The sequence below is a fragment of the Anomaloglossus baeobatrachus genome, chromosome 2 (assembly GCF_048569485.1).
Source record: "Anomaloglossus baeobatrachus isolate aAnoBae1 chromosome 2, aAnoBae1.hap1, whole genome shotgun sequence".
Taxonomy (NCBI): domain Eukaryota; kingdom Metazoa; phylum Chordata; class Amphibia; order Anura; family Aromobatidae; genus Anomaloglossus; species Anomaloglossus baeobatrachus.
The window spans coordinates 42,482,510-42,507,529 of NC_134354.1; the positions used below are offsets into that span (position 1 = coordinate 42,482,510).

General features: G+C 47.1%; 2 protein-coding genes across 8 annotated transcripts in view; one reads left to right on the forward strand and one right to left on the reverse strand.

Annotated features, from left to right (window-relative positions):
- The window catches only part of SON (SON DNA and RNA binding protein), a 202,383-nt gene extending 202,164 nt beyond the window's left edge, over positions 1 to 219 (reverse strand). For 6 of the 7 annotated variants that reach the window (XR_012750403.1, XR_012750402.1, XR_012750401.1 and 3 more), the window contains exon 1: positions 89 to 176. Coding sequence is in view for 1 of the 7 variants with exons in the window: in XM_075335008.1 (XP_075191123.1) it covers positions 89 to 168 (80 nt within the window). In the remaining 6 variants the exon portion in view is untranslated. Of the gene's footprint in view, positions 1 to 88 lie in introns of all 7 variants that reach the window. The other variant, XM_075335008.1, reaches the window with a different exon arrangement.
- A 303-nt stretch (positions 220 to 522) lies between these two features.
- The window catches only part of PATL2 (PAT1 homolog 2), an 87,369-nt gene continuing 62,871 nt past the window's right edge, over positions 523 to 25,020 (forward strand). The window contains exon 1 of the mRNA XM_075332974.1: positions 523 to 1,287. The gene's annotated coding sequence lies outside the window, so the exon portion shown is untranslated. The remainder of the gene's footprint in view (positions 1,288 to 25,020) is intronic.

A 25,020-nucleotide genomic window follows, 5' to 3' on the forward strand; every position in this document is an offset into this window, starting at 1 on the left:
GGCCAGGCCGCGGCGCCCACAGCGGAGGCTTCCGCCTCCTTTCCGCCCACCCCCGGCCGGAGGCGCGGTACACCGCCCGCTCGTTTACCTGTTCCTGTTCTCCTCCTGAATCTCCTTGAATTTATTCACAACGAAGGAGCGGAAGATTTGTTCTATGTTGGTCGCCATGGCGCTCCGGACCTGCTCCGACTCCGCCTCCTCCTCCCGATGGTCCAGGCACTTTCTGACGCACGACACGTGCGCGGCCACGACGCGGCGGAGTGCGTGCGCGCGGCCCCGGCAGTCTCCGCGGCGCTTGGCGTCCGCTGGTGCGTTTCCGCGTTCCGACCAATCAGCGAGCAGGAAGAAAATGACGTGACAGTTTGGGCGGGAAAAAGCAGAGGAAGTGGACGACTCGGGCACGAGGGGAAAAGGGCGGGGCGTGCGCGGGAATGCGCGCTCACCGTGTAAAAAAAAAAAAAAAAATTAACAGCGACCGCGGGCACGACAGGGTCAGGCTTCCACTTCTCAGGAGCTCAGGCCTTCGTCGTTAGATTCGACCTTTTCTGGTCTTATCAATAAAGTTTAGTATATTGAAAAATGTGACAGAAAAAAATAACGTTTCCCCATAGAGTTCTTTTTTTAACCCCTTCCTGATTGTTTTTTTTTTCTTTCCTCCTCTTCTTCCAAAACCCATAACTTTTTTATTTTTTTGCGGCATGCGATGGGTTTGGGGTTTTTTGTTGTTTTTTTTTGGAGGGGGGAGGGACGAGATATATTAAATGACACCTTCCATTTTGCTATATTATGTACTGAAAAGCTGAACAAAACCTTTCAAAAGGGGTGAAATAGTAAAAAGATTAGTAAAAAAAAAAGCCCGGACCAGCACCCGATCTCCTGGTTGCAGGGGCATCACTTTTTATATTTTGTAACCACGCCACGCTTGTCACCTGACCTCGCATTCCCATCTAACTCTTCCCTCTAGGAAACACTCCCTGTAATTCAGTTCCTGTCAGTTCCGGTTCACTGATAGATGGCGATGTTGGTCCATGACCATAGATTGCCGGGGAACATTGAAGATGTTTTTTTTCTTTTTTCTTTCGACCACCCCCTTACATGGGAACCATGGACAAAGGAACATCAAGATCTCTGGAGATGGACTTGTAACCTTGAGATTGTTGATGTTAGGTTGACCAATAGGTCACAACTGTTGCCAGCGATGACCAAATGCGGAGGGAGTCCCAGGCCCCCCCTCAGCTTCCCTCAGCCCTAATGAGATACAGACAGACGCTGATATCTGCACATAAGGTAAGAAGGAGTGTGCGCTCCGAAGAAGACTGCTAGTTTATTATCACATGCAGGGTTTATCAACCTAATAGGGGCGTAGCTATGTCGTATATAGAGACACAAGTTTCATTTCCCAACGAAGCATAAATGAGTTTCGATTCTTGGCATAAGCGTAACTTTCCATTTCTCAGTAAAAACACAACTCTCATTGTCTTAGACTAGGCGCAGGTCTTATCTCTGTCCTTGGGTCTCAGCGTCTAGAGTCCTTGAATCCGCTCTCAGTGTCATAGCGCAGCTTGGCTTGTTTGTTCATCTTACAAAACAACATGAATGTCCATCTATTCAATTTTAAGTTAACTCTTTCCTCACATTGATATTTGGGCGGCACGGTGGTTCAGTGGTTAGCACTGTACATTGGGAAGCAGGGTGGCTCAGTGTTCAGCATTGTATGGTGGCTCAGTGGTTAGCACTGCAGTCTTGCAGCACTGGGGTCCTGGGTTCAATTCCCACCAAGGACAACAACTGCAATGCATTTGTATGTTCTCCCCATGTTTGTGTGGGTTTCCTCCAGGTTCTCCGGCTTCCTCCCACACGCCAAAGATATACAGATAGGGAATTTAGAATGTGAACTCTAATGGGGACAGTGATCCTGATGTATGTAAAGCGCTGTAGAATCAATAGCGCTATATCAGTGAATAAATATATTATTTTTCAACAATTTTGGTTCTAAAGTCCTCAGACAGTTCTCTTTTCCTCTTTCTGTTCTCCATGCTTAGTGTGGCACACACAGAAACACTATGCAAAGATTCAGTCAACTTCTCCCCTTTTTATCGCATTTTAGGTGTGATTTTCATATTGCCCCCTCCTGTTACTTGCCACAGGTGAATTTGAATGACCATCACATTGTCACGATGACTATGAGATAGCGGGGGACCGGGCTCCTAAGCCGTCCGTCAAGTTATGGAGCCTTATACTATCCCTAACCTCAAGCATACTCGTGATGGTGGAGAGGCCTGAGTCTCCTTCCCGGCCCTGCTCCTGACCAGTACTTATATGATTCTGCTTCCCCCACCCTGCGGGGAGGGACGGGACAGGAGTGTGATGAAGCCCACAGACAGGGGAAAACCAAAACTCTGTCACAGAGAGTGAACACACAAAGGTAAAGGCAATATGGGTGCGTGCGTAGGATCAGTATTTGCAGCGTTTTGGATGTAGCATGCTTCAGCTGCGTCCAAAACGCTGTGTTGTACAGTACAAGCATAGTGGATGGGATTTCTGGAAATCCCATGCTGCCCACTGTCCTTTTTTTGTGTGCAGCAAACACTGACCTGCAGTGCAGCTTTCCAGACTGCAGCATGTCTATTGTTTCCTGAGGAATCGCATGCGTCCTCCGTAGGGAGAACACACACGAGAGACCGCAGTGCACTGAACCCTGATCGTGCGTACGAGCAGCTGCAGTCTCCTGCGGAGGAGAAGCGCAGCCCTGCATGTCAGGACCCGCTGTGTCCAGGACGCAGTGAGCCCTGATCGTGGGCACATACACTTAGAGGTTTAGGGGATAAAACAAGAACAGGAAGGAAGTTACAAAACATTAAGGGTAAACTCCACAACCGCACCAAGCAATGAGCACAACTTTCACCAGTAAGTCCGGGACACCACACCACATAGACCAACATAGCATAAGCTATAGCTGGCATGGGTGGACAGTTTAAACCAGCATAAATAGGAGGGGAACAGATGTGATAGGCCTCCCCACAACATATGACCAAAGGAGCAAGCAGACCAGCAGAGATTAACTCTTACTAGCCTTCTTATGATTCAGCACACAGCAGGTCGACGCCTGAGTCTGCCTGTGTTAATCCCAGACAGCAGAGAAACCACTGAATGGAGTGTCATAATGTGCAATCTGAACAGCGCCAAAAGCCGCCATGACAGTTGGCGAAGTTTGTGCAAAACTCATAGTTACATATAGTTAGATAGTTACTTAGGTTGAAAAAAGACCTAGGTCCGTCTAGTTCAACCTTCCTCCACCAGTTCTACATTTTGTCATTAAGTTATCTATAACCAACAATGTTGTGTACTGAGGAAATCATCCAGTCCTGATATAAAAGCTGTTATAGTATCTGCCATTACTACCTCTTGTGGTCGGCATTCCACAGTCTGACTGCTCTAACTGTAAAGAACCCTTTCCTATTTAGCTGCTGGAATCGCTTTTCTTCCACTCGCAGTGTATGCCCCTTGGTCCTTAGTATTGTCTTTGGAAGGAATAAGTCATGTGCCATCCTTTATATTGACCACACGTGTATTTATACATATAAATGAGATCTCCTCTGAGACGTCTTTTTTCTAAGCTAAACATAGCTAACTTTTTCAACCTCTCATCATACGGGCGGCCTCCATTCCTTGTAGTAGTCTAGTTACCGCCTTTGGACTGACTCTAACTTCTGAATGTCCTTTTTAAAATGTGGAGCCCAAAACTGGACCCCATATTCCAGATGTGGCCTTACAAGTGATCTATAGAGGTTTAACAATACGTTGGGATCACGGGATCTAATCTCTCTTTTTATACACCCTAAAATCTTGTTTGCTTTAGCAGCTGCTGCCTGACATTGAGTGCTGCTGCTCAGCTTATTTGTAATGAGAATACCCAAGTCCTTCTCCTGTTCTGTAGTCCCGAGTTTCCTTCCATTTAATGTATATGCAGCTATAGGATTACTCCGTCCTAGGTGCATTACTTTACATTTATCAACATTAAATCTCATTTGCCAAGTGTCTGCCCATTCTGACATCTTATCCAGATCTTTTTGTAATATTGTACTATCGAGGTCAGTTTTTAATATCCTACATAGTTTGGTGTCATCAGCAAAGACTGACACTTTAGTATCAATCCTATCCATGTGACACACATGCTTAAAACAAAGTTGTTTTTGGGAAGGTGCCAACAATTTTGTCTGGCCCATTTTTGGAACTTTGTGTGAAATTATGTCCAATTTGATGATCAGCAAGTATAGTAATGCACTTACCACTCATATAGAGACTTGAAGGAAATATTGAAATAAAAAATGGTCATTTATCTTCTTTAAATTTATATTTTGATAGTCTGGACTTTCATGGATGTGACAATACTAAATATATTTATTTATTTTATTGGGAAAAGTATTGATAAAAACTTTTAGATTTTTCTAAAACATTTTTCTTATTCATTTTTACAACTTTTAGGACAACTTCACCTTCATCTCTTGTAGAATATTCTGCAATTTTCTAGTATTGCAGACTTAAGTGAAATTGATGTTTTCCTGTGAAGCCCATGAAGCGTCGCCAGAGTACAAATGGCAGTGACGTGGGGGGGTGGCTTCAGTGGGCTTCCAGTTGTGCTCAGTGGGGGGCGATAGGCACCAGTATACAAGAGAGCTGGCACCAATCATTTAAATAGGACCAGTAACCAGATAAAAAGTGTCCAGTTTCTGCTCTTACTTTATTCCCGCTGCTCCCCTAAATTTGGTGTTTTCTTTCTAAATCCACTATATTGTCCCAGAGATCTGCGCCTTTTTATTTAGTGCTGTTTTATGGTCTTTACTTAGGGTGCATGGCTCATAAGATAATTATGTAGAGTACAGTATAAAGCACTGCGGTATTGCATTATACAGCAGCATACAAACGATTAGGCACCCGTGGTCAAAATTACTTATTGTCAACAGTTAAGCAAATTGATGATGAATTGATCTCTAAGGTATAGCGTTAAAGATGACACATTTTGTGTGTATGTTAGGCAAAAAAAGAAAATCTTTTACATTTTAAACTTAAAAAAAAGGAAAATGAGCCAATGCAAAAGTTTGGGCATCCTTCATGGTTAGTACCCAGTAGCACACAACTTTGGCACGTATCATAGCTTGTAAAGACATTTTGTAAACAGCCAAGAGTCATTCAATTCTTGTTTGAGGGATTTTCATTCATTCTTCCTTGGAGACGTCTTTCAGTTCTGTGAGATTCCTGGCTCGTCTTCCAGTACTATGAGATTCCTGGCTCATCTTGCATGCACTGCTCTTCCTTGGAGACATCTTCCAGTTCTGTGATATTCTCGGGTCGTCTTGCATGCACTGCTTTTTGAGGTCTAGCCACAGATTTTCAATGATGTTCAGATGAAAGGAATGTGAGGTCCATTGTGATACCTTCAGTTTGCCCCTCTTGAGGTCGTCTATTGTGGATTTCGATGTCTGTTTAGGATCATTATCCGTTTGTAGAAACCATCCTCTTTTTAACTTCAGCTTTTTTTACAGATGGTGTTATGTTTGCTTCCAGAATTTGTTGAATTTCATTGAATCCATTCTTCCCTCTAGACGTAAAATGTTTCCTGCGCCATTGGCTGTAACACAACCCCAAAGCATGATTGACCCACCTCCATGTGTAATGGTTGGCGAGTTCTTTTCCTGAAATTCTGTGATCTTTTTTCTCCACATAAAGCTTTGATCATTGTGGCCAAAGAGTTCCATTTTGACCTCATCGGTCCACAGGACTTGTTTCCAAAATGCATCAGGCTTGTTTAGATGTTCTTTTGCATACATCTGACATTAAATTATATGGTGAGCACGCAGGAGAGATTTTCTTCTGATGACTATCATGAAGACCATATTTCTGCAGATGTCGCTGAACAGTAGAACAATGTACCACAACTCCAGACTCTGCTAAAGGCCCAGTCACACACAACGACTTACCAGCGATCCCGAAAACGATGTGACCTGTTAGGGATCGCAGGTAAGTCGCTGTCACACACAGCGATGTGTGCGTCACAGCGGGAGAGCGACGACCAAAAAATGAAGCTGGACATTCAGCAACGAGCGGCGACCTCACAGCAGGGGCCAGCTCGTTGCTGGATGTCACACACAGCGACAGCGACGGGACGTCGCTGCAACGTCACAGAAAATGGTGACGTAGCAGCGACGTCGTTGTCGTTGTCGCTGTGTGTGACACCACCATAAATCTTGAGGAAGGTCTTTTGCAATCAAGTGTAGGTTCTGATTTGCCTCTCTAGCAATCCTAGGAGCAGCTCTCATGGAAATTTTCCTTTGTCTTCCAGACCTTATCTTGACCTCCATTGTTCCTGGTAACTGCCTTTTCTTAATTACATATCAAACAGAGAAAAAGACAACTTGAAAATGCTTTGCTATCTTCTTATAGCCTTCTCCTGCTTTGTGAGCCTCCACCATTTTCATTTTCAGAATGTTAGGCAGTTGCTTAGGGGTGCTTCACACATAGCGAGATCGCTACCGAAATCGCTGCTATGTGACGGTTTTGGTGACGCAACAGTGACCTCATTAGCGATCTCGCTGTGTGTGACACTGAGCAGCGATCTGGCCCCTGCTGTGAGATCGCTGCTCGTTACACACAGCCCTGGTTCGTTTTTTTGGTCGTCGCTCTCCCACTGTGACGCACAGATCGCTGTGTGTGACAGCGAGAGAGCGACAAAATGAAGCGAGCAGAGAGCAGGAGCCGGCATCTGGCAGCTGCGGTCAGCTGTATCCAGGGTAAACATCGGGTAACCAAGGTGGTTACCCGATATTTACCTTCGTTACCAGCCTCCGCCGCTCTCACGCTGCCAGTGCCGGCTCCCTGCTCTCTGCACATGTAGCTGCAGTACACATCGGGTTAATTAACCCGATGTGTACTGTAGCTAGGAGAGCAGGAAGCCAGTGCTAAGCAGTGTGCGCAGCTCCCTGCACATGTAGCTGCAGTACACATCGTGTAATTAACCAGATGTGTACTGTAGCTAGGAGAGCGGGGAGCCAGCGCTAAGCGGTGTGCACGGCTCCCTGCTCTCTGCACATGTAGCGACGTTATGATCGCTGCTGCGTCTGCTGTGTTTGACAGCTAAGCAGCGATCATAACAGCGACTTACTAGGTCGCTGTTACGTCACAGAAAATGGTGACGTAACAGCGACGTCATTGTCGCTGTCGCTATGTGTGAACCCAGCCTTAGAAAAATCCATGGCTGCTATTTTTTGGCACAAGGTTAGAGGAGGCTGGGTTTTTATAAAGATGTAAAAATTTGCCTCACCTGGTATTTTTTAATGATGATAGTGAACAAGCCATAACCCTAAAGGCCCCGTTACACGCTACGATTTATCTGACAATCTCTAAACGATGTGACAGGCCCAGATCGTTGTTACGATTTGCCGAGATCGCACATAGGTCGTTTATTAGCGGTCACACGTACACATCTCACCAACGACGCAACAGTGATCAGCGATATATTGTTTGACCAAGGCGGTCGTTTGGATGTTGTTTGTCGTTGGCAGGTTGTCAAACTTACCAATATGTCTCCTGCGATCCAAACGATGAACAATATTTTGAAACTGAACGACGTGTCAACGATCAACAATTTTCAACCTATTTGCGATCGTTTGGAGTCGCTCGTAGGTGTCACACGCAACGACGTCGCTAACCATGCCGGATGTGCGTCACGGAAACCGTGACCCCCAACGACATATCGCCAGATAAATTGTAGCGTGTAACGCCGCCTTAACAGGCTAATTAAGGACTGAAACCTTAGCTTGAAACCAGAATCTAGTAGAGGCATCATGGGGATGTGGCGAGTACTGTATATTTTTTGTGATTTTAATAATAAAGAAGCCTATGGTTAGTGAAGCTGGACTGGGATTTCCTTCTCATGATGTTTACACGTTTTGGCAAAGCGGTTGCGTACTCCTAACAAGAGGGTTTGTCACAATGCGGTGAGCTAGACTTTTCCTTTTAAAGTTATCTGAGCACACAAGTTTCCAAGAGTGCCCACATTTTTGGATTGGCCAATTTTACATTTTGTACTTTTTAAAATTTAAAAGATGAAAATATTTTTTTTTGCCTAATATACAAAGGAAATGTGTCATCTTTAACGCGAAACGTGCATCGGGCCGCGTGTGGTGACTTCCACATGGGCGAGTTGTGCACTATATGCTCACATTAGGTGGAAAATATATGGATTTCTTGTGCCTGATATATTATATTGATTACTTGCATTGAAACATTTATTCAGTCACTTGTCAATTCATTTGACCTGCACTACATGTATTTTTAATTACCATTGTCATTTGGCTGTTCCCCACTTGGGGTGTACTTATGTACTCTTTGTGACCTCTATTATATATTGTTTGTCATGTGTGTTTTTAACATATCCAAATAAAAATGTTGATATGTTTTATTAACCCCTTAACGACCGCGGGCCGTAAAATTACGTCCTAAATGACATAATCTTACTGCCCGCGGTCCTCCGGCGGCAGCATGCCGCGATCGGCACACATCTCAGCTGATTTTCACAGCTGAGATGTGTGCCTGCTAGGCACGAGCAGAATCGTTATCTGCTCGTGCCGATTAACCCCTTATAATGGCGCTGTCAATACATGACAGCGCCATTATAAGCGCAATCGCGGTAAAGTTTTACTTACCGCCGAAACCGGAAGTCACGTGACGCGATCACGTGACTCCCGATAGTTGCCATGGTAGTACAGGGTCATGTGATGACTCCTGTACTACACATGAATTGGTTTCACTTTCGCTGTGCCCGGAGCACAGCAAAAGAGAAAGACAGCGTATCTGCTGTTTACAGCCTTCCAGCTGTGATCAGCAGATACTGCAGAGCGATCGGAATGCTGATCGCAATAGCCCCCTAGGGGGACTAGTAAAATAAAAAAAAAAAGTAAAAAAATAAGTTTTAAAAAATTAAAAAAAAACAAAAAAACCTAAAAGTTCAAATCACCCCCCATTCGCCCCATTAAAAATTAAAGGGTTAAAAAAATAAAAAATATACACACATTTGGTATCGCCGCGTTCAGAAACGCCCGATCTATCAAAATATAAAATCAATTAATCTGATCAGTAAACGGCGTAGCGGCAAAAAAATTCCAAACGCCAAAACGACGTTTTTTTGTCGCCACAACTTTTGCGCAAAATGCAATAAGAGGCGATCAAAACGTAGCATCTGCGCAAAAATGGTACCGTTAAAAACGTCAGCTCGAGACGGAAAAAATAAGCCGTCATTGAGCCTAAGATCCCGAAAAATGAGAACGCTACGGGTCACGGAATATGGCGTAAAATGTGCGCCACTTTTTTCGGACAAACTTCCGATTTTTTTTTAACCCCTTATATAAAAGTAAACCTATACATGTTTGGTGTCTACGAACTCGCACTGACCTGAGGCATCACACCCACACATCAGTTTTACCATATAGTGAACACAGTGAATAAAATATCTCAAAAACCATAGTGCTATCGCACTTTTTTTGCAATTTTTCAGCATTTGGAATTTTTTTGCCATTTTCTAGTACATAATATGGTAAAACTGATGGTTTCATTTAAAAGTACAGCTCGTTCCGCAAAAAATGAGCCCTCACATGACCATATTGACTGAAAAATAAAAAAGTTACGTCTCTCAGAAAAAGAATGGCGAAAAAAAAAAACGGAAAGCGAAAAATCGGCCGGTCGTGAAAGGGTTAATTTTGGGCCATTTGATCTGGTTGCTCTGGCCAAATATATTGTTTTCTAGTTATCCCTTTAAATTTATGCCTTTTAAAAGATCATTTCATCTTCAACTTGCTTAACCGTTCACAACAATAGTAATTTTGACCAGGGGTGCACAAACTTTTGAATGCCACTGTATAGAAGAAATATAATACTGGGGTATTGGTGAGCCTTGAAGAAAAAGATGATCACAGGATTAATTCTCAAAGGGGGGCTAAAAAAAAAAAAGTTCATGTCCCGTAAGCGAACAAAAATAATTAAAAAGGATACAAAAAGATTGAAAGGCTCTAAAAGAAAAAAAAATATATATATAAAAATTTAAATTCTTAAAGAAAAAAAAAAAAAGATCTAGACACTTTTAACTTAATTCCAGGTCCTTTTTAATCCAATAATGTGACCCTCGAAGCAGAAAAGAAAATGTGAACCCCTGTTCTACGGGGAAGTAAACTTTACATTGACATTGGAGACAATCTTTTCTCTGGCACAATCTTCTGTTTAGTCAAGTCATGATGACATTGATGGAAGGAAATCATTAACTAGAATAAAAATAGCCTCTCGCTGCACAATATTTGTGTGTGATGGTTCTGTCTACTGCTTAAGATCGGCTATATGACAATAAAAGGAATAATATAACACTAACATAGTAAACATAGGAGTATAAAACATCAAGGCAAACAAACGTGAATCAACATGCACCCTGCCGCTCATGGGTTTTTTACCAAAAAGGGATCATTTATGATTTTTTTTTTGTATCCCCCATAGGTAAAAATTAAGAAAATCAGCATTACCCACCCTCTACTGGTCAGGCGATTTCACTATTACAACATCTTTGTTGACACAACTGCAGAGTGTGACATCATGAGTAGAGCAGGTGACCGCTGCAGCCAATCACTGTGCTCAGACATAATGCTGATATAGTTGGTTATGAGATTGCTGAGCCCAGTGATTGGCTGCAGTGGTCACATGCTATAGAAATTATATCACCTTTACAGCCATGTCAACAAAGACCAGTGGCAGCAGAGAGGCAATGCTAGACATCGAAAGCAAGTGTAAAGGCCGCTTTACACGCTGCAACATCGCTAGCAACGTCGCTGTGGCCAGCGAACAACCTCTTTTCTAAGGGGGCAGTTCGTGCGGCGTCACAGCGACGTCACATAGCAGGCAACCAATAGAAGCGGAGGGGCGCAGGGCAGCCGCATGAAGGTCACTCCCACCTCATTGCCGGAGGACGCAGGTACGATGTTGTTCCTCGTTCCCGGGGTGTCACACGTAGCGATGTGTGCTGCCTCAGGAACGACGAACAACCTGCGTCCCAGAAGATCAACAACATTTTGAAAATGAACAACGTGTCAACGATCAACGATGTGGTTAGTATTTTGGATCATTAGCAGTCGCTTGTACATGTCACACGCAACGACGTCGCTAACGAGGCCGGATGTGCGTCACGAATTCCATGACCCCAGCAACATTTACTCTTATGTTTTTTTTATTTTTTTTTTATTATAACCTATGTCAAATCAATAAAGAATGAAAAAAACAACAACTTACTTGTGAAAAAAAAAAAAAATTATAATATGAAAGTTGTTTTAAACATTTTCCGCATGATGTAATTTTGGTTAATAAATCTTCCACACTGGCGGTTGTCTTGCATTTTTTTAGCGTGGTGTTTTTTTATTCAGGTCCCCATAGACATATATGGGGACCGGCGTCAAACCAGGTATTTGGAATCAATTCTGGGCCCGAACTGGCTTTGTTTTTTCAAACCCAATTGGAACTGCCAATCTGCGAGTTCGCCAATCATTAGTCAAATTACATTTTAGCCCATGTTCACACGTCGCCATTTAGACGCCGGCGCAGCTGCCGAGTTTTTCCCCGGTGAAGATTCTTCAGGAGACACAAGCGGTCATTTTCCTGAGGTGGTTTTGCTATAGTTTTGTGGTGGGTTCACCCCCAAATTCTTTCACTTTAAATTGTTAAGTACAGAGATGGGGTGGCTTTTGAGTAGAAGCTGCCAGAAGAATAAGCATGTCACTTCTTTTAACTCCTAAATTGTTTTCGATCATTGAAGCGGTTAAAAGAAGTGACATGAGATAGAACATGTCTTTTTGCCATTGTTGTGATTTATATTCATTTTATGGGGCTCTTCTTACAGTTCAATTAAAAAAACAAAAACAACGCAGTATATAAAAAACTATTATAATAACTATTATAATGTGCACACCATATAAAGATATACGTACAAATTTAGAAGACTGCTGCATTTTAGTTTTTGTTTTTTTTTCCTTAACGCAATTTTAATGGGGTCCTGCCACTAAGGGGTACTTTGCACACTACGACATTGCAAGCCGATGCTGCGATGCCGAGCGCGATAGTACCCGCCCCCGTCGCAGCTGTGATATCATTGTGATAGCTGCTGTAGCGAACATTATCGCTACGGCTGCTTCACACGCACTCACCTGACCTGCGACGTCGCTCTGGTTGGCAAACCGCTTCCTTCTTAAGGGGGCGGGTCGTGCGGCGTCACAGCAACGTCACGCGGCAGGCGGCCAATAGGAGCGGAGGGGCGGAGATGAGTGGGATGTTAACATCCCGCCCACCTCCTTCCTTCAACATAGCCGGTAGACGCAGGTAGGAGATGTTCCTCGCCCCTGCGGCTTCACACACAGCGATGTGTGCTACCGCAGGAACGAGAAACAACATCGGACCGTCGCGTCAGCGTAATTATGGAATTCGCCGACGGTACACCGATGATACGATTACAACGCTTTTGCGCTCGTTAATCGTATCATCTAGGATTTACACACTACGATGTCGAGAGCAGCGCAGCAAGTGCGTCACTTTCGACATGACCCCACCGACATCGCACCTGCGATGTCGTAGTGTGCAAAGTACCCCTTAGTCAAAAGTGATCAATTAACAATCTAATTCTATTCTCGCCGCTCACTTCATTACTATGTTTTTGTTCTATTGAAATCCGCCATACAGTTTCAGAGATATTGGACTTTTTATCTAATGCTAATTTTTCTGGTCTTTTCCAAGGGGGGGCGTGACTCACAGGGTAATAATGCAGAACAGCCTAAAGCAACGCCTCTGAGGATCCTGCGAGTCATGTCCCCTTATAAAGACATAACAAAATAGCAGTTAAGAAAAATGCACCATATGGTTCTCTGGAACTATATTTTGGATTTAACGGGAGCTCACCTGTAAAATCGGTATTAAAAGGAACCTGTCACCACGTTTTTCCTTTATGAGCTGCGGCCACCACCAGTGAGCCCTTATATACAGTATCCCAGAATTCTACAGTGCTGGCCAAAAGTATTGGCACCCCTGCAATTCTGTCAGAGAATACTCAGTTTCTTCTTGAAATTGATTGCAATCTCACATTCTTTGGTATTATCTTCATTTATTTTGCTTGCAATGAAAAAACACAAAAGAGAATGAAAGAAAAATCAAATCATTGATCATTTCACACAAAACTCCAAAAATGGGCCAGACAGAAGTATTGGCACCCTTAGCCTAATACTTGTTTGCACAACCTTTAGCCATAATAATCACAAACAACCGCTTCCAGTAACCATCAATGAGCTTCTTACAATGCTCTCCTCGAATTTTAGACCATTCTTCTTTGGCAAACTGCTCCAGCTGCCTGAGATTTGTAGGGTGCCTTCTCCAAACTGCCATTTTGAGATCTCTCCTCAGGTGTTCTATGGGGTTCAGGTCTGGACTCATTGATGGCCACTTTAGTAGTCTCCAGTGCTTTCTCTCAAACCATTTTCTAGTGCTTTTTGAGGTGTGTTTTGGGTCATTGTCCTGCTGGAAAACCCACGACCTCTGAGGAAGACCCAGCTTTCTCACACTGGGCCCTACATTATGCTGCAAAATTTGTTGATGGTCTTCAGACTTCATAATGCCATGCACACGGTCAAGCAGTCCAGTGCCAGAAGCAGAAAAGCAACCCCAAAACATCAGAGAACCTCCGCCATGTTTGACTGTAGGGACCGTGTTCTTTTCTTTGAATGCCTCTTTTTTTCCCTGTAAACTCTATGTTGATGACTTTTTCCAAAAAACTCTACTTTTGTCTCATCTGACCAGAAAACATTCTTCCAAAAGGTTTTAGGCTTTCTTAGGTAAGTTTTGGCAAACTCCAGCCTGGCTTTTTTATGTCTCGGGGTAAGAAGAGGGGTCTTCCTGGTTATCCTACCATACAGTCCCTTTTCATTCAGACGCCGACGGATAGTACGGGTTGACACTGTTGTACCCTCGGACTGCAGGGCAGCTTGAACTTGTTTGGATGTTAGTTGAGGTTCTTTATCCACCATCCGCACAAACTTGCGTTGAAATCTCTCGTCAATTTTTCTTTTCCTTCCACATCTAGGGAGGTTAGCCACAGTGCCATGGGCTTTAAACTTCTTGATGACACTGCGCACCGTAGACACAGGAACTTTCAGGTCTTTGGAGATGGACTTGTAGCCTTGAGATTGCTCATGGTTCCTCACAATTTGGATTCTCAAGTCCTCTGACAGTTCTTTGGTCTTCTTTCTTTTCTCCATGCTCAATGTGGTACACACAAGGACACAGGGCAGAGGTGGAGTCAACTTTAATCCATGTCAGCTGCTGCAAGTGTGATTTAGTTATTGCCAACACCTGTTAGGTGCCACAGGTAAGTTATAGGTGCTGTTAATTACACAAATTAGAGAAGCATCACTTGATTTTTCAAACAGTGCCAATACTTTTGTCCACCCCCTTTTTATGTTTGGTGTGGAATTATATCCAATTTGGCTTTATGACAATTTTTTTTTTCATTGAAGACACATTAAATCAAGATAATAATACCAAAGAATTTGTGATTGGAATCATTTTCAAGAAGAAACTGAATATTCTCTGACAGAATTGCAGGGGTGCCAATACTTTTGGCCAGCATTGTATATATAAGAACCCAGACTGCTATGTAGAACATAAAAAACACCTTTATAATATTCACCTAGGGGGCTGTCTGGTCCAATGGGCGTCGCTGCTCCTGATCCGATGCCTCCTCCATCTTATGTGATCGACGTCCTCTTGCAATCCCTGTGTGCATGACGCGTCCTGTGTCATCCACACAGAGGCCCCCATTGCACTCCTGCGCATGAGCACTTTGATCTGCCCGGCTAAGGCCAGATCAAAGTACTGTAGTGTACATGTACGGGCAGTCTTTGACTTTTTTTTGTGTCTGCGCATTACAGTACTTTGCTCACAAGGGAAAAACCTGGTGACAGGTTCCCTTTAACCTGCAAATTTGGGGTTAATCTGCAGATTAATAGAGTTTGAAACCTCCCGTTGTCTGCACATTTAACCCTGCTGCCAAGAGAAAATTACCTTTAGGGCTCTTTTCCACTTGCGATTTTCATGTGCGAGAGCGATCCGATTAAACATTGGATTGCACTCGTGCCAGTGTTAATCATTGAAGCAGTGTCCTCTTTCCTTTTATTTCTCGACACAAATCGTGCTCTTGGTGCAATCGCAGCATGCTGTATTTTGCAGCAAGTCTCGGTTCACGCACCACCATACAAGTCTATAGTAGCGTTTGAAACATCGCACTGCACTCTCATGTCATCCGACTGCAGTGCGATATACGCAGAGACAGACAGCGGAGGAGATGGGAGAACGTGTTCGCAATGTAACGAGTAACTCGAATTCCGCACTATTCACTACTCACAGGAATAGTAGGTTACTCTTTACTTTGCGAGTTTTTCCCCATTGGCTTGCATTGCACACACTATTCAGAATTAATACACGAGTATTAGACAGTACTCGTTATGAGTATAGCAAGTATGAATAGTTAGGTACTCGCTCAACTCTACTAGCTACTAATCATCTTTAAATGGAAATTGTCAGTCCTAATTGAGAGTATAAACAAAGCACATAGCCTTGTAGTGTATATAGCCTTGTAAAATTCTCTCCTTCAGAGTTCTGACCATAGACTCCCTTCTCCAGAAACTGAAGTTTAATCAGATATGTTAATTAGGCTGTTTGGTGCCTCCTGAGTGTGGCCGAAAGATTGAATGCACCTTTCCGCCCACGGGTTTTGCATACCCCGCCTCCCCTTAGTAGTGATTGACAGCTCTAGCTTGTAGCTTTCCTGAGCTTTCTCTGCAGACAGCTCCCTCCAGACAAGCCAACGCTGTCAATCACCAGTATGGGAGGCAATATTGCATCTAGTAATTGTCAATGGATTCAGTTTGTGAACTGTGACTAATGACCATTGCAAAAAAATCAAACTTAGAAGGATTTTGGGGTGGTAAGTCGTCACTGTGCCTCATATGACAGCGAATCACATCACACCTAAATTGTATGATACCTAACGACTTTGTTCTTTCTTACAACACTGCAGCAACACACAAATAATTTTGTAAGCAAGCGGGACTTGAGATTTCTTAGCCTTTGTCTAATAGTAAAAAAAAGAAGTGTAAACCTGGTGGGTTTTTTTGTGTGATTTTTTTTTTTACATTTTTTTTTATAAAACAAAACTTTATCTGCCCGCATGTGCTCGTATATATTGGAGACAGTGATGGAGCTATCTTCTATTGCATGCACTAGCCCGAAAATGGACCAGAGGTGCCAATGCCACAACTTTTTCTTTTTTACACAGACCATTGGTTCATATGGAACTGTGCCCATTGCCTACAATTTATCCTTGCACGGTCCGTCACGCACAATGACAGCTCAGTGATTGAAAACGCTCTTGCCTGAATGATCTCTAAATAGGAGAATGCCTACATGTAAAAGGCTTTGTATTTCATCCTTCTTTATGGGCACATTGTCAATAGTTAGCAAAATGCTGTCTGCTCCCGGTTGGTTAGATCTTTTGTTATTTTTTAGGAAGTTTTGGAGCACATGTACCGCCCCTGCAGCAGTTGGGCTGCTCGGTTCCAGGGTTGCCGTGGCTTGAGGGTCTCCGGACCGGGAGTCTCTGGGTCACCCGAAAATTAAAGGGGGCTATTTACAGGGGATTAACATTTGTGACGCCACCCGTGGTTCGCGGTAAGGGCAGTACCGCCGCTGCCGATGGGAGTACCCAAGGGAGATGGAGTGGGGCAGCCAGATAACGTTCCCTCCACGGGTGGGGGAGGCCCCGGGACTCTGGACAGTGGAGGCATAGGGGAGCGTGGTGCAGCCCAGGCAGGGAGATTCAGGGGAGAGTGTACTCACTCAGGCTGTATGGATGTTGGTGCGACCGTTAAGTAGACTAACACAGGAGTAAACAAAGTCTCTGGGGGAGCTCATCCGGGAATCCAACCCCATGGGTATTGCTGATGGTTCTGGACCTGCCTCCATAGACTAATTCACAGTGTTCTGAGTGACCCCTCAGCCTGAAGCTTTCGGGGTCCCGCTCCTACGGTTAGTTAGAGGAGCTGTGCTCTCGATGGCTGACACATGGGATTTCAGTGGGCTGCATAGTTTGGAAAGCCCTATCCCCCTCGTTGTGTTGATGCCTTTGATCTCTGAGCTCTTGGGGAAAGTTCATAAAGAGACGATCCTCCACAGGTTAATTATCAGGTTGCGTGAAGCTGCTCCCTGATCTAGGGTCCAGTACCCCGCAGTTCTCGGTACCGGTTCGGTTACTAGATTTTCTGGTGCCAACCATTCTCCCAAATCAAGTCTGGCACCTGTCTCCAATACCCTGCGACCGGGTCTCTGACTCCTTCGGTCCCAGACCACCGTCTGCGACCTAGCCAGCGTCTCCCAGGGAGCTCCAACTCTCCCCAGCTCCTCACTCTCTGAGGTCTACCACTGTTCTGACTCTGCCTCTCCCACCAGTTTGCCTGACCCCTAGGCAGGTGGCCCCATTCCAGCTAGACCACCCATCGGTGTGCCTGACATGGTGTGGTGAGAGGTGTGGCTACAATTTGAATGCTGATGGAGCAATACCAAAGGTCAGGATCCCAGAACTATAGGGGGTTGAGCTCTGCACCAAAAGAGAAAGGAGTGCAGTACCCTGTGACACCCTGACTAGTTCAGGGGCATCACACACAAGATGAATGGAAAATCTGGAAATCCTTCTCAAAACTCCCCCAAAAAACTTGTAAATTTGACAGTTGGTGGTTTGTTTGTTTTTTTTATAAATGACTTTTTTTGCTGAATTTTCTATTGAAATCTAAAACTGGTCTGGACAAATGTGTCCAAAATGTCACAAAACAAACTACTTCCATTTATTAAAAAGTGTGTGAAGGAGCCCTAAGGTTGCAATCAGAGAGTCGTATTTCATGGTTCACACAATGGACTGCAGTGCCCAGACTGAGTCTGATTTGAACTTAGAGCTGGTGTCACACACAGCGACAACGACAACGACGTCGCTGCTACGTCACCATTTTCTGTGACGTTGCAGCGACGTCCCGTCGCTGTCGCTGTGTGTGACATCCAGCAACGACCTGGCCCCTGCTGTGAGGTCGCCGGTCGTTGCTGAATGTCCAGCTTCATTTTTTGGTCGTCACTCTCCCGCTGTGACACACACATCGCTGTGTGTGACAGCGAGAGAGCGACGAAATGAAGCGAGCAGGAGCCGGCACTGGCAGCTGCGGTAAGCTGTAACCAGCGTAAACATCGGGTAACCAAGGGAAGACCTTTCCCTGGTTACCCGATGTTTACGCTGGTTACCAGCCTCCTCCGCTCTTTCTGCCAGTGCCGGCTCCTGCACTGTGACATGTGGCTGCAGTATGCATCGGGTAATTAACCCGATGTATACTGTAGCAAGGAGAGCAAGGAGCCAGCGCTAAGCAGTGCGCGCGGCTCCCTGCTCTCTGAACTGTGACATGTAGCTGCAGCACACATCGGGTTAATTAACCCGATGTGTGCTGCAGGAGAGCAAGGAGCCAGCGCTAAGCGCGGCTCCCTGCTCTCTGAACATGTAGCACAGCGACGTTATGATCGCTGCTTCTGCTGTGTTTGACAGCTAAGCAGCGATCATAACAGCGACTTACAAGGTCGCTGTTACGTCACCGAAAATGGTGACGTAACAGCGACGTCGTTGTCGCTGTCGTTTAGTGTGAACCCAGCTTAAGGCTGTTGTTCATACGTTGCTTTTTTGCTGTTTTTTTTTTCTGCCTTGAGGTGTGTTATTTGTCTACATTACATGTTTAAATAAAGCTGGTTTCATTCATCGCAAAAAAAAACAGCAAAACAAGCTGCTGTTTTTGCACTCTCACTTTTACACTCCATTTTAAAAAAACGCGGGTTTCCCATTTTCGTCGGGAAAATAAAATGCAAATGTGAGCATGAGATTTCTAAAATCTCATAGCTTTTGCTTGTGTCGCTGGCGGAGGGGCCGCGCTCACTACGCTCGGGTCCACGGCTGCTGCTCGGTGGTTCGAGCGGTGGGCCGGACCCGGGGACTCGAGCAGCGCTCCTCGCCCACGAGTGAAAAGGGGGGGTTGTTTGTTTGGGGAGATAGTCCGTGACGCCACCCACGGGTCGTGGTGATAATGGGCACCACCGCTGCTGGTGACGGGGATCCCGGGTGCGATGGCAGGGAGCAGCTAGGATGTTGGTTCCCCCTCCGTGGGTAGGGGTTGGTGATCCCGGGGCCCGGATTTGACCGTTGTCGGCGGCTCCTAGCCTGGTTGGGGATAAATGGCCCTGCCTTTGTGCCTGGTACAAATCTGCTCCCTGGCTCGGTACCGGCGGGCCACCGCCCGTCCCCGGTCCTACGGTTACGCTGACTTGCACCACCTCCTGCAGACGGCCACCACTGTCTGCCGACCTTGCTGACAGTACCTGGGCTCCTACCCAGACACTGGCAGTTCCTCCACTCCAAACTCAATTCCTCACTCCACTTCCACTGTACTGACTGCTTTTCCCGCCTCCAGGCCTGTGAACTCCTCGGTGGGTGGGGCCAACCGCCTGGCTCCGCCCCACCTGGTGTGGACATCAGACCCTGGAGGGAGGCAACAAGGATTTTGTTTGACTGATGTAGACTATCCAGGGGAGGGGGTGTGTGTGATGTTGTGTTTGTGACTACCTGGCTAGTCCAGGGCGTCACACTTGTACTGTAAAAAGCTTTTAAATTTACATAAAACTCATGAAAATATGCTGCAACATAAACACAACATATGAAATTGCCTACGGCAGAAGTCGGGAACCTAAGGCTCGTAAGCCAGATGTGGCTCTTTTGATGGCTGCATCTGGCTCCCAGGAGAGATGCAGCCATCAAAAGAGCGGGCGCCTTATATCCCGGGTGACGGCTTCCTGTGTGTGTGTAGCCTAACCCCGACTCTTTCTTGTTCGCGTCACCAATTCATGCGCATTTTGTACACAGACCTCTTCCTTCTTTCAATGGCCTCGTCATGGGCGCATGTGTAGCACCCACGGGGCAAGGGGTTAAATGTTTACTCGTCACCGGGCCTGATGATGTCGGGTCTGGGAATGTCACGGGTGGCTCTGCCCGGCTTCGTGGCTCCGAGGCGTTCAATAAAAGGGGGGGGGATGATGGTGGTTGGGATAATGATGGAGATAGTTTGTCTCATGACTCCACCTGCGGTATGCGGCCAGGTATTTGCCGCCGCTGCTGTCGCTGTCCTCCGGGGCGGATGGTTGTAGCAGCTAAGATGGTTCCGCTCCCCACAGGTGGAGCGGGCCCCGGGGAGGATGATGAGAGGAGTAGTCGCCGTTGGCGCCAAAGCGCCGGGTGCCAGCAAGGACAGGCGGACACAGTCGCTGTGGTTTCAAGGTTTCTTTACTCATAGTCTCGGTTGCCACTCCCAGAGTACCTGTCTCCGCCGTTCTGGGCCCCAGTCGATACCGAGCAATTCGAGGTCACCAGTGGTGTTCCGACTGTGAGTCCTTTCAGGTCGAGGTCAATCCAATCCCGTTGTCTGTGGAATGTGGAGTGGGCTGTGGGTGTTTCCTGCACTCTCCGCAGACCCTGGAATCCCGTATAGCTGTAGAGAACCCGGGCTGAGCTACCTGCTCCAAGCCACGGGTCCTATGGCGCTCTCAGAAGTGTGAGATAAAAGAAGATTAGACCGAGGTCCCAACTGTGTCCCTCACCCCAAGCTGTGCCCGGAGTTGACTGCCTAAGTGTGAAGAAGCTCCTTCCCTTTTCCCCAAGTGGTGCCCACCCTCCAGGTGGTTGTCCTAGTGACCGGGAAAGTCCCATGCCAAGTGATGGCCACCCCCTGTCTACCCCAGGCCAACCCCTCAGTGGGAAAGAAGCTGTGTGAGGTTTGTGAATGTGAGAAACACCAGCGATTAACCTCTCCTTAAGGGTGCTTTACACGCTGCGACATCGCTAGCAATCTCGTTAGCGATGTGACACGCCAGATGGGCGTTTATATCACTGGTCACATGTGCGATCTCGGCAGATCGCATCTGCGATCTGCCGTGTCACATCGCTAACGAGATCGCTAGAGATGTCGCAGCGTGTAAAGCACCCTTAGGGGTACTTTGCACGTTGCGACATCGCTACTGCGATGTCGTCGGGGTCAAATCGGGGTCAAAACGACGTCGCAATGTGTAAAGCCTAGATGCACCGATAACCGATTGCAAAAGCGTCATAAATCGATGATCTGTGTAGTGTCGGTCATTTTCATAATTTCGCTGCAGCGACAGGTACAATGTTGTTCCTCGTTCCTGCGCCAGCACACATCGCTGTGTATGAAGCTGCAGAAGTGAGGAACTTCTCCTTACCTGCCTCCACCGGCTATGTGGAAGGAAGGAGGTGGGCGGGATGTTTACGTCCCGCTCATCTCCGCCCCTCCGCTTCTATTGGCCGCCTGCCGTGTGACGTCGCTGTGACGCCGCACTACCCGCCCCCTTAGGAAGGAGGCGGGTCGCCAGCCAGAGCTACGTCGCAGGGCAGGTAAGTGCGTGTGAAGCTGCCGTAGCGATAATGTTCACTGCGGCAGCTATCACAAGATATCGCATGTGCGACGGGGGCGCGTACTATCGCGCTCGGCATCGCTATCATCGGCTAGCGATGTCGCAGCGTGCAAAGTACCCATTACTCACAGAGTCTGTCCCCACTGAGACTTAGCAGAGATGCTTCCTCTGAGCACTGCGGTGACCACTCCTCTCCTAAAGTGCAAGGCTGTGAGTCCAGCATCTCCGGTGTCACAGGCACGGTGTCTGGCACATCCTGGTTTTCTGTCTTCATCAGCAGGATCTTTCCTTCGGGTTCTACCTGGTTGACAGCACCCGCCTCCAGCAGTGGGGCCTCTGTTCGCGTGCTTTTCGGGGTGCCGTCCATGACAGCACGCCCCCGTTTCTTCCCACGCGGAATGATTAATGGCGATTGTCTTTTCAAGAGATACAGTTTAACACAGTTCTGTAAGGCGCACAGTACCCGATTAGCCTGGGCACGTTAGCATGTTCGTGACGCCAAGTTGTACCACCCGCGGGGTGCCGGCAAGGACAGGCAGACACAGTCTCTGCGGTTTCAAGGTTTTTTCACTCATATTCCCGGTTGCCACTCCCGGAGTACCGGTCTCCGCCGTGCTGGGCCCCAGTCAATCCCAAGCAATTCGAGGTCACCACCGGTGTTCCCACTGTGAGTCCTTTCTGGTCATAGTCCCTCTGTGCCGCCCCGTGGCCCCGTTACCTTCAGGTCGTCTCAGGGTCTTCAGGAACGGCACGTCCTGGGTCCTTCAGGTCACAGGTAGGTTGACTTCTATAGGATTCGTGACGCCACTCTCGGTATTGCGGTCAGGGCGACTGCCACTGCAGATTAGGGGACGCCTGGGGCTGATGTTGAATGCAGTTAGATGTAGTGGCCTCCCGAGAGTGAGGTTGGCCCCAGGGCCCAGTTTGGGTGTGTGGAACCACAGGTCGCAGAATGACTCACACGCACAGCAAGAATGTTTTTCAGGGTTTTTACTCACTTCAGGTGGCATGGGTGAGTAACCCGGGCGAATCTGTGATAGACAGGTGGAACCAGGAATTCCTTCAGGCTGACTTGTGAAGGTGGCTACTGACTCGCCTTCCTAGCCCTTGTGTTTTTGTGGTGACCCCGACCTGAAGTCCTGCCAGGGAAGTTGCTTCTGCCTGTTCTCCCCTTTTTCGTCCCGTTTGTTTGTAGCCCGGACCAGGTCACTCCGGCTGCTTGCCTCTTGTGAACTATGGGCCCTCTTGTTGCTACGTGGCTCTGGACTCTGTGGTGTTATGGTGGAGGGTATGAAGTACCCCCACCTGCAGGTTTGGCAGGCCAACTGAATGGGACCCTGCGCTGGGGACCTGTAAACCCGTGTGGCCTGGTCCTCCCCTGGCAGTCCCCGTACTCAGCCACCCCTTTGCACTCCAGCCTTGGGTGAATTTTGGGCGGCACTCACAGATGACTGTTCTCCGTCAGTAACCACTGCACCTGCGGTGTCTGACTAGTGACAACCTCCAGGTCTCCTCCTTTGCGACTGCTCTCGCTGAGCTTCACTTCAGACTGGCTCACTACTCCCTCCCCTCTGTGCCTGCCTCTGCAACTTAGCAACCAGCCTCTCAACCACACCCCTTGAGTGGAGATGGAGGCCACGCCCCCTCCTGGATTCCTCAGGGGTCCCTTCAAAGGTCAATGTGGGAGACCTGGTTACTATGCGCTTGTGTAACCACACCCCGGTCAGCCTTCTGGATTACCTGTGTTGTACTGCCCCCAGCATGGGTGCATTACTCAGTGGTGCTTGACCAGGTCAGGGGCACCACACCTCCAATCCCAGTGTATTTGGAATATGTGTGTCACCCAGGGATAGGGGATACTCAGATCCGGGCCAAGGGGTCACTTCTGTGACTATCACGGTGGCGTGACATGGTCTGTGATCCCAGGCTCCACAGCAAAAAGGGGATTAGGTAAGGGAGATTGTCCGTGACGTCACCTGTGGGTTGCGGTGATGAGATGGTGGCACCGTCGCTGCCTCTGGGGATCGTACCCGGGACTGATGGTGTGGGGCAGCAAGGTGGGATCCCCTCCATGGGTAGGGGAGGTGTAGTCCCGGGGCCCAGTTGGGGGTTGTGGTGGTGGCAGGGATTGCAGGGAATAGTACACTCAGTTATCGTGGTGCTGGATGAAGCTGGATTGATGTGGACGGTCAGGAACGCAGATGGAAGAAATACTCAAGAGTCTTTTGTAAACCAAATTGCTGGTAGCTGGTGCCCACAGATGCTGTGAGGACGGGTCTCACACCCATGCGTGTAAAGCCCCTTTCACACGTCAGTGATTCTGGTACGTTTGTGCTTTTTTTAAAACATACCAGAATCACTGACATACGCAGACCCATTTTAATCAATGGGTCTGCTCACACATCAGTGATTTTTCACTGAACGTGTCTCCGTGCTGCGTACACCCGTGGCCGTGATTCTGCACGGAGACAAGTCAGTTTTTTTATGGCATCACTGATGACCCACGGACCACACTATGGTGTGATCCGTGTGTGATCAGTGAAACACGTACCAGAAAATCATGGACATATTAAATATTTTCAACTTACCTTGCCTGCGATTTGCTCTGCAGCCTCTGTTCTCCGCAGCTCCTGCCTGGCTCATGAATATTCATGAGGGGCAGGAAAACCTGACCAGGAAGTAGCTACTGAGAGTGGTGGGCGGACGCTGCAGAGCTGAGGAGTTCAGCACCATGGACAGCAGCAGTGAAGGCAGGTGAGTAATGTCCATATGCAAGCACAGGGATCACGGATCACTGATTACACATGGACAACTCACGTGTACCGTGATTCACGGAACACGGAGGGACATGTGCGTGTTTTACACGTCAGTGAAGAATGTCAGTGTTTTTCACTGACGTGTGAAACGGGCCTAATTCAGGTGTTGTTCTCATGCCTGATGTCTGTGTCTATTTTGTACACAGGTCCGGACTGGGTCCCGACAGTCAGCATCGGGGGGCCACTACCCTCTCCCGGTCCACTTCGGGTCCCACAAGCGGCTGGCCTATTCCTGAGACCCTTACTGCCACTTTTCCTAGCTCCCCACAGGGGCTGCTTCCAGACCTCTCTCCTCCTGCAGACTGACTGAAACTACACTCTGCTCTCCCCAAGCTCCTCTCTCCCCCTCCCGTTTTCCTGAGGAGGGGGCGAGTGGGGCCTGATTGGCTGGTGTGTATTGGTGTGGGAAACTCCCCAAGGGAGAGTGAGCTCTGCACCATGAAGATGTATGCAGACCTCTGTGACACCCTGGTTTTGCCAGGGCGGCACACTCCCCCTTGGTAAAATACAGACCGTCCGCGGGCTGTCCAGCTACCTGCATTTATTAAACGAGAAAAAAAGAAAGGTTAAACATTAC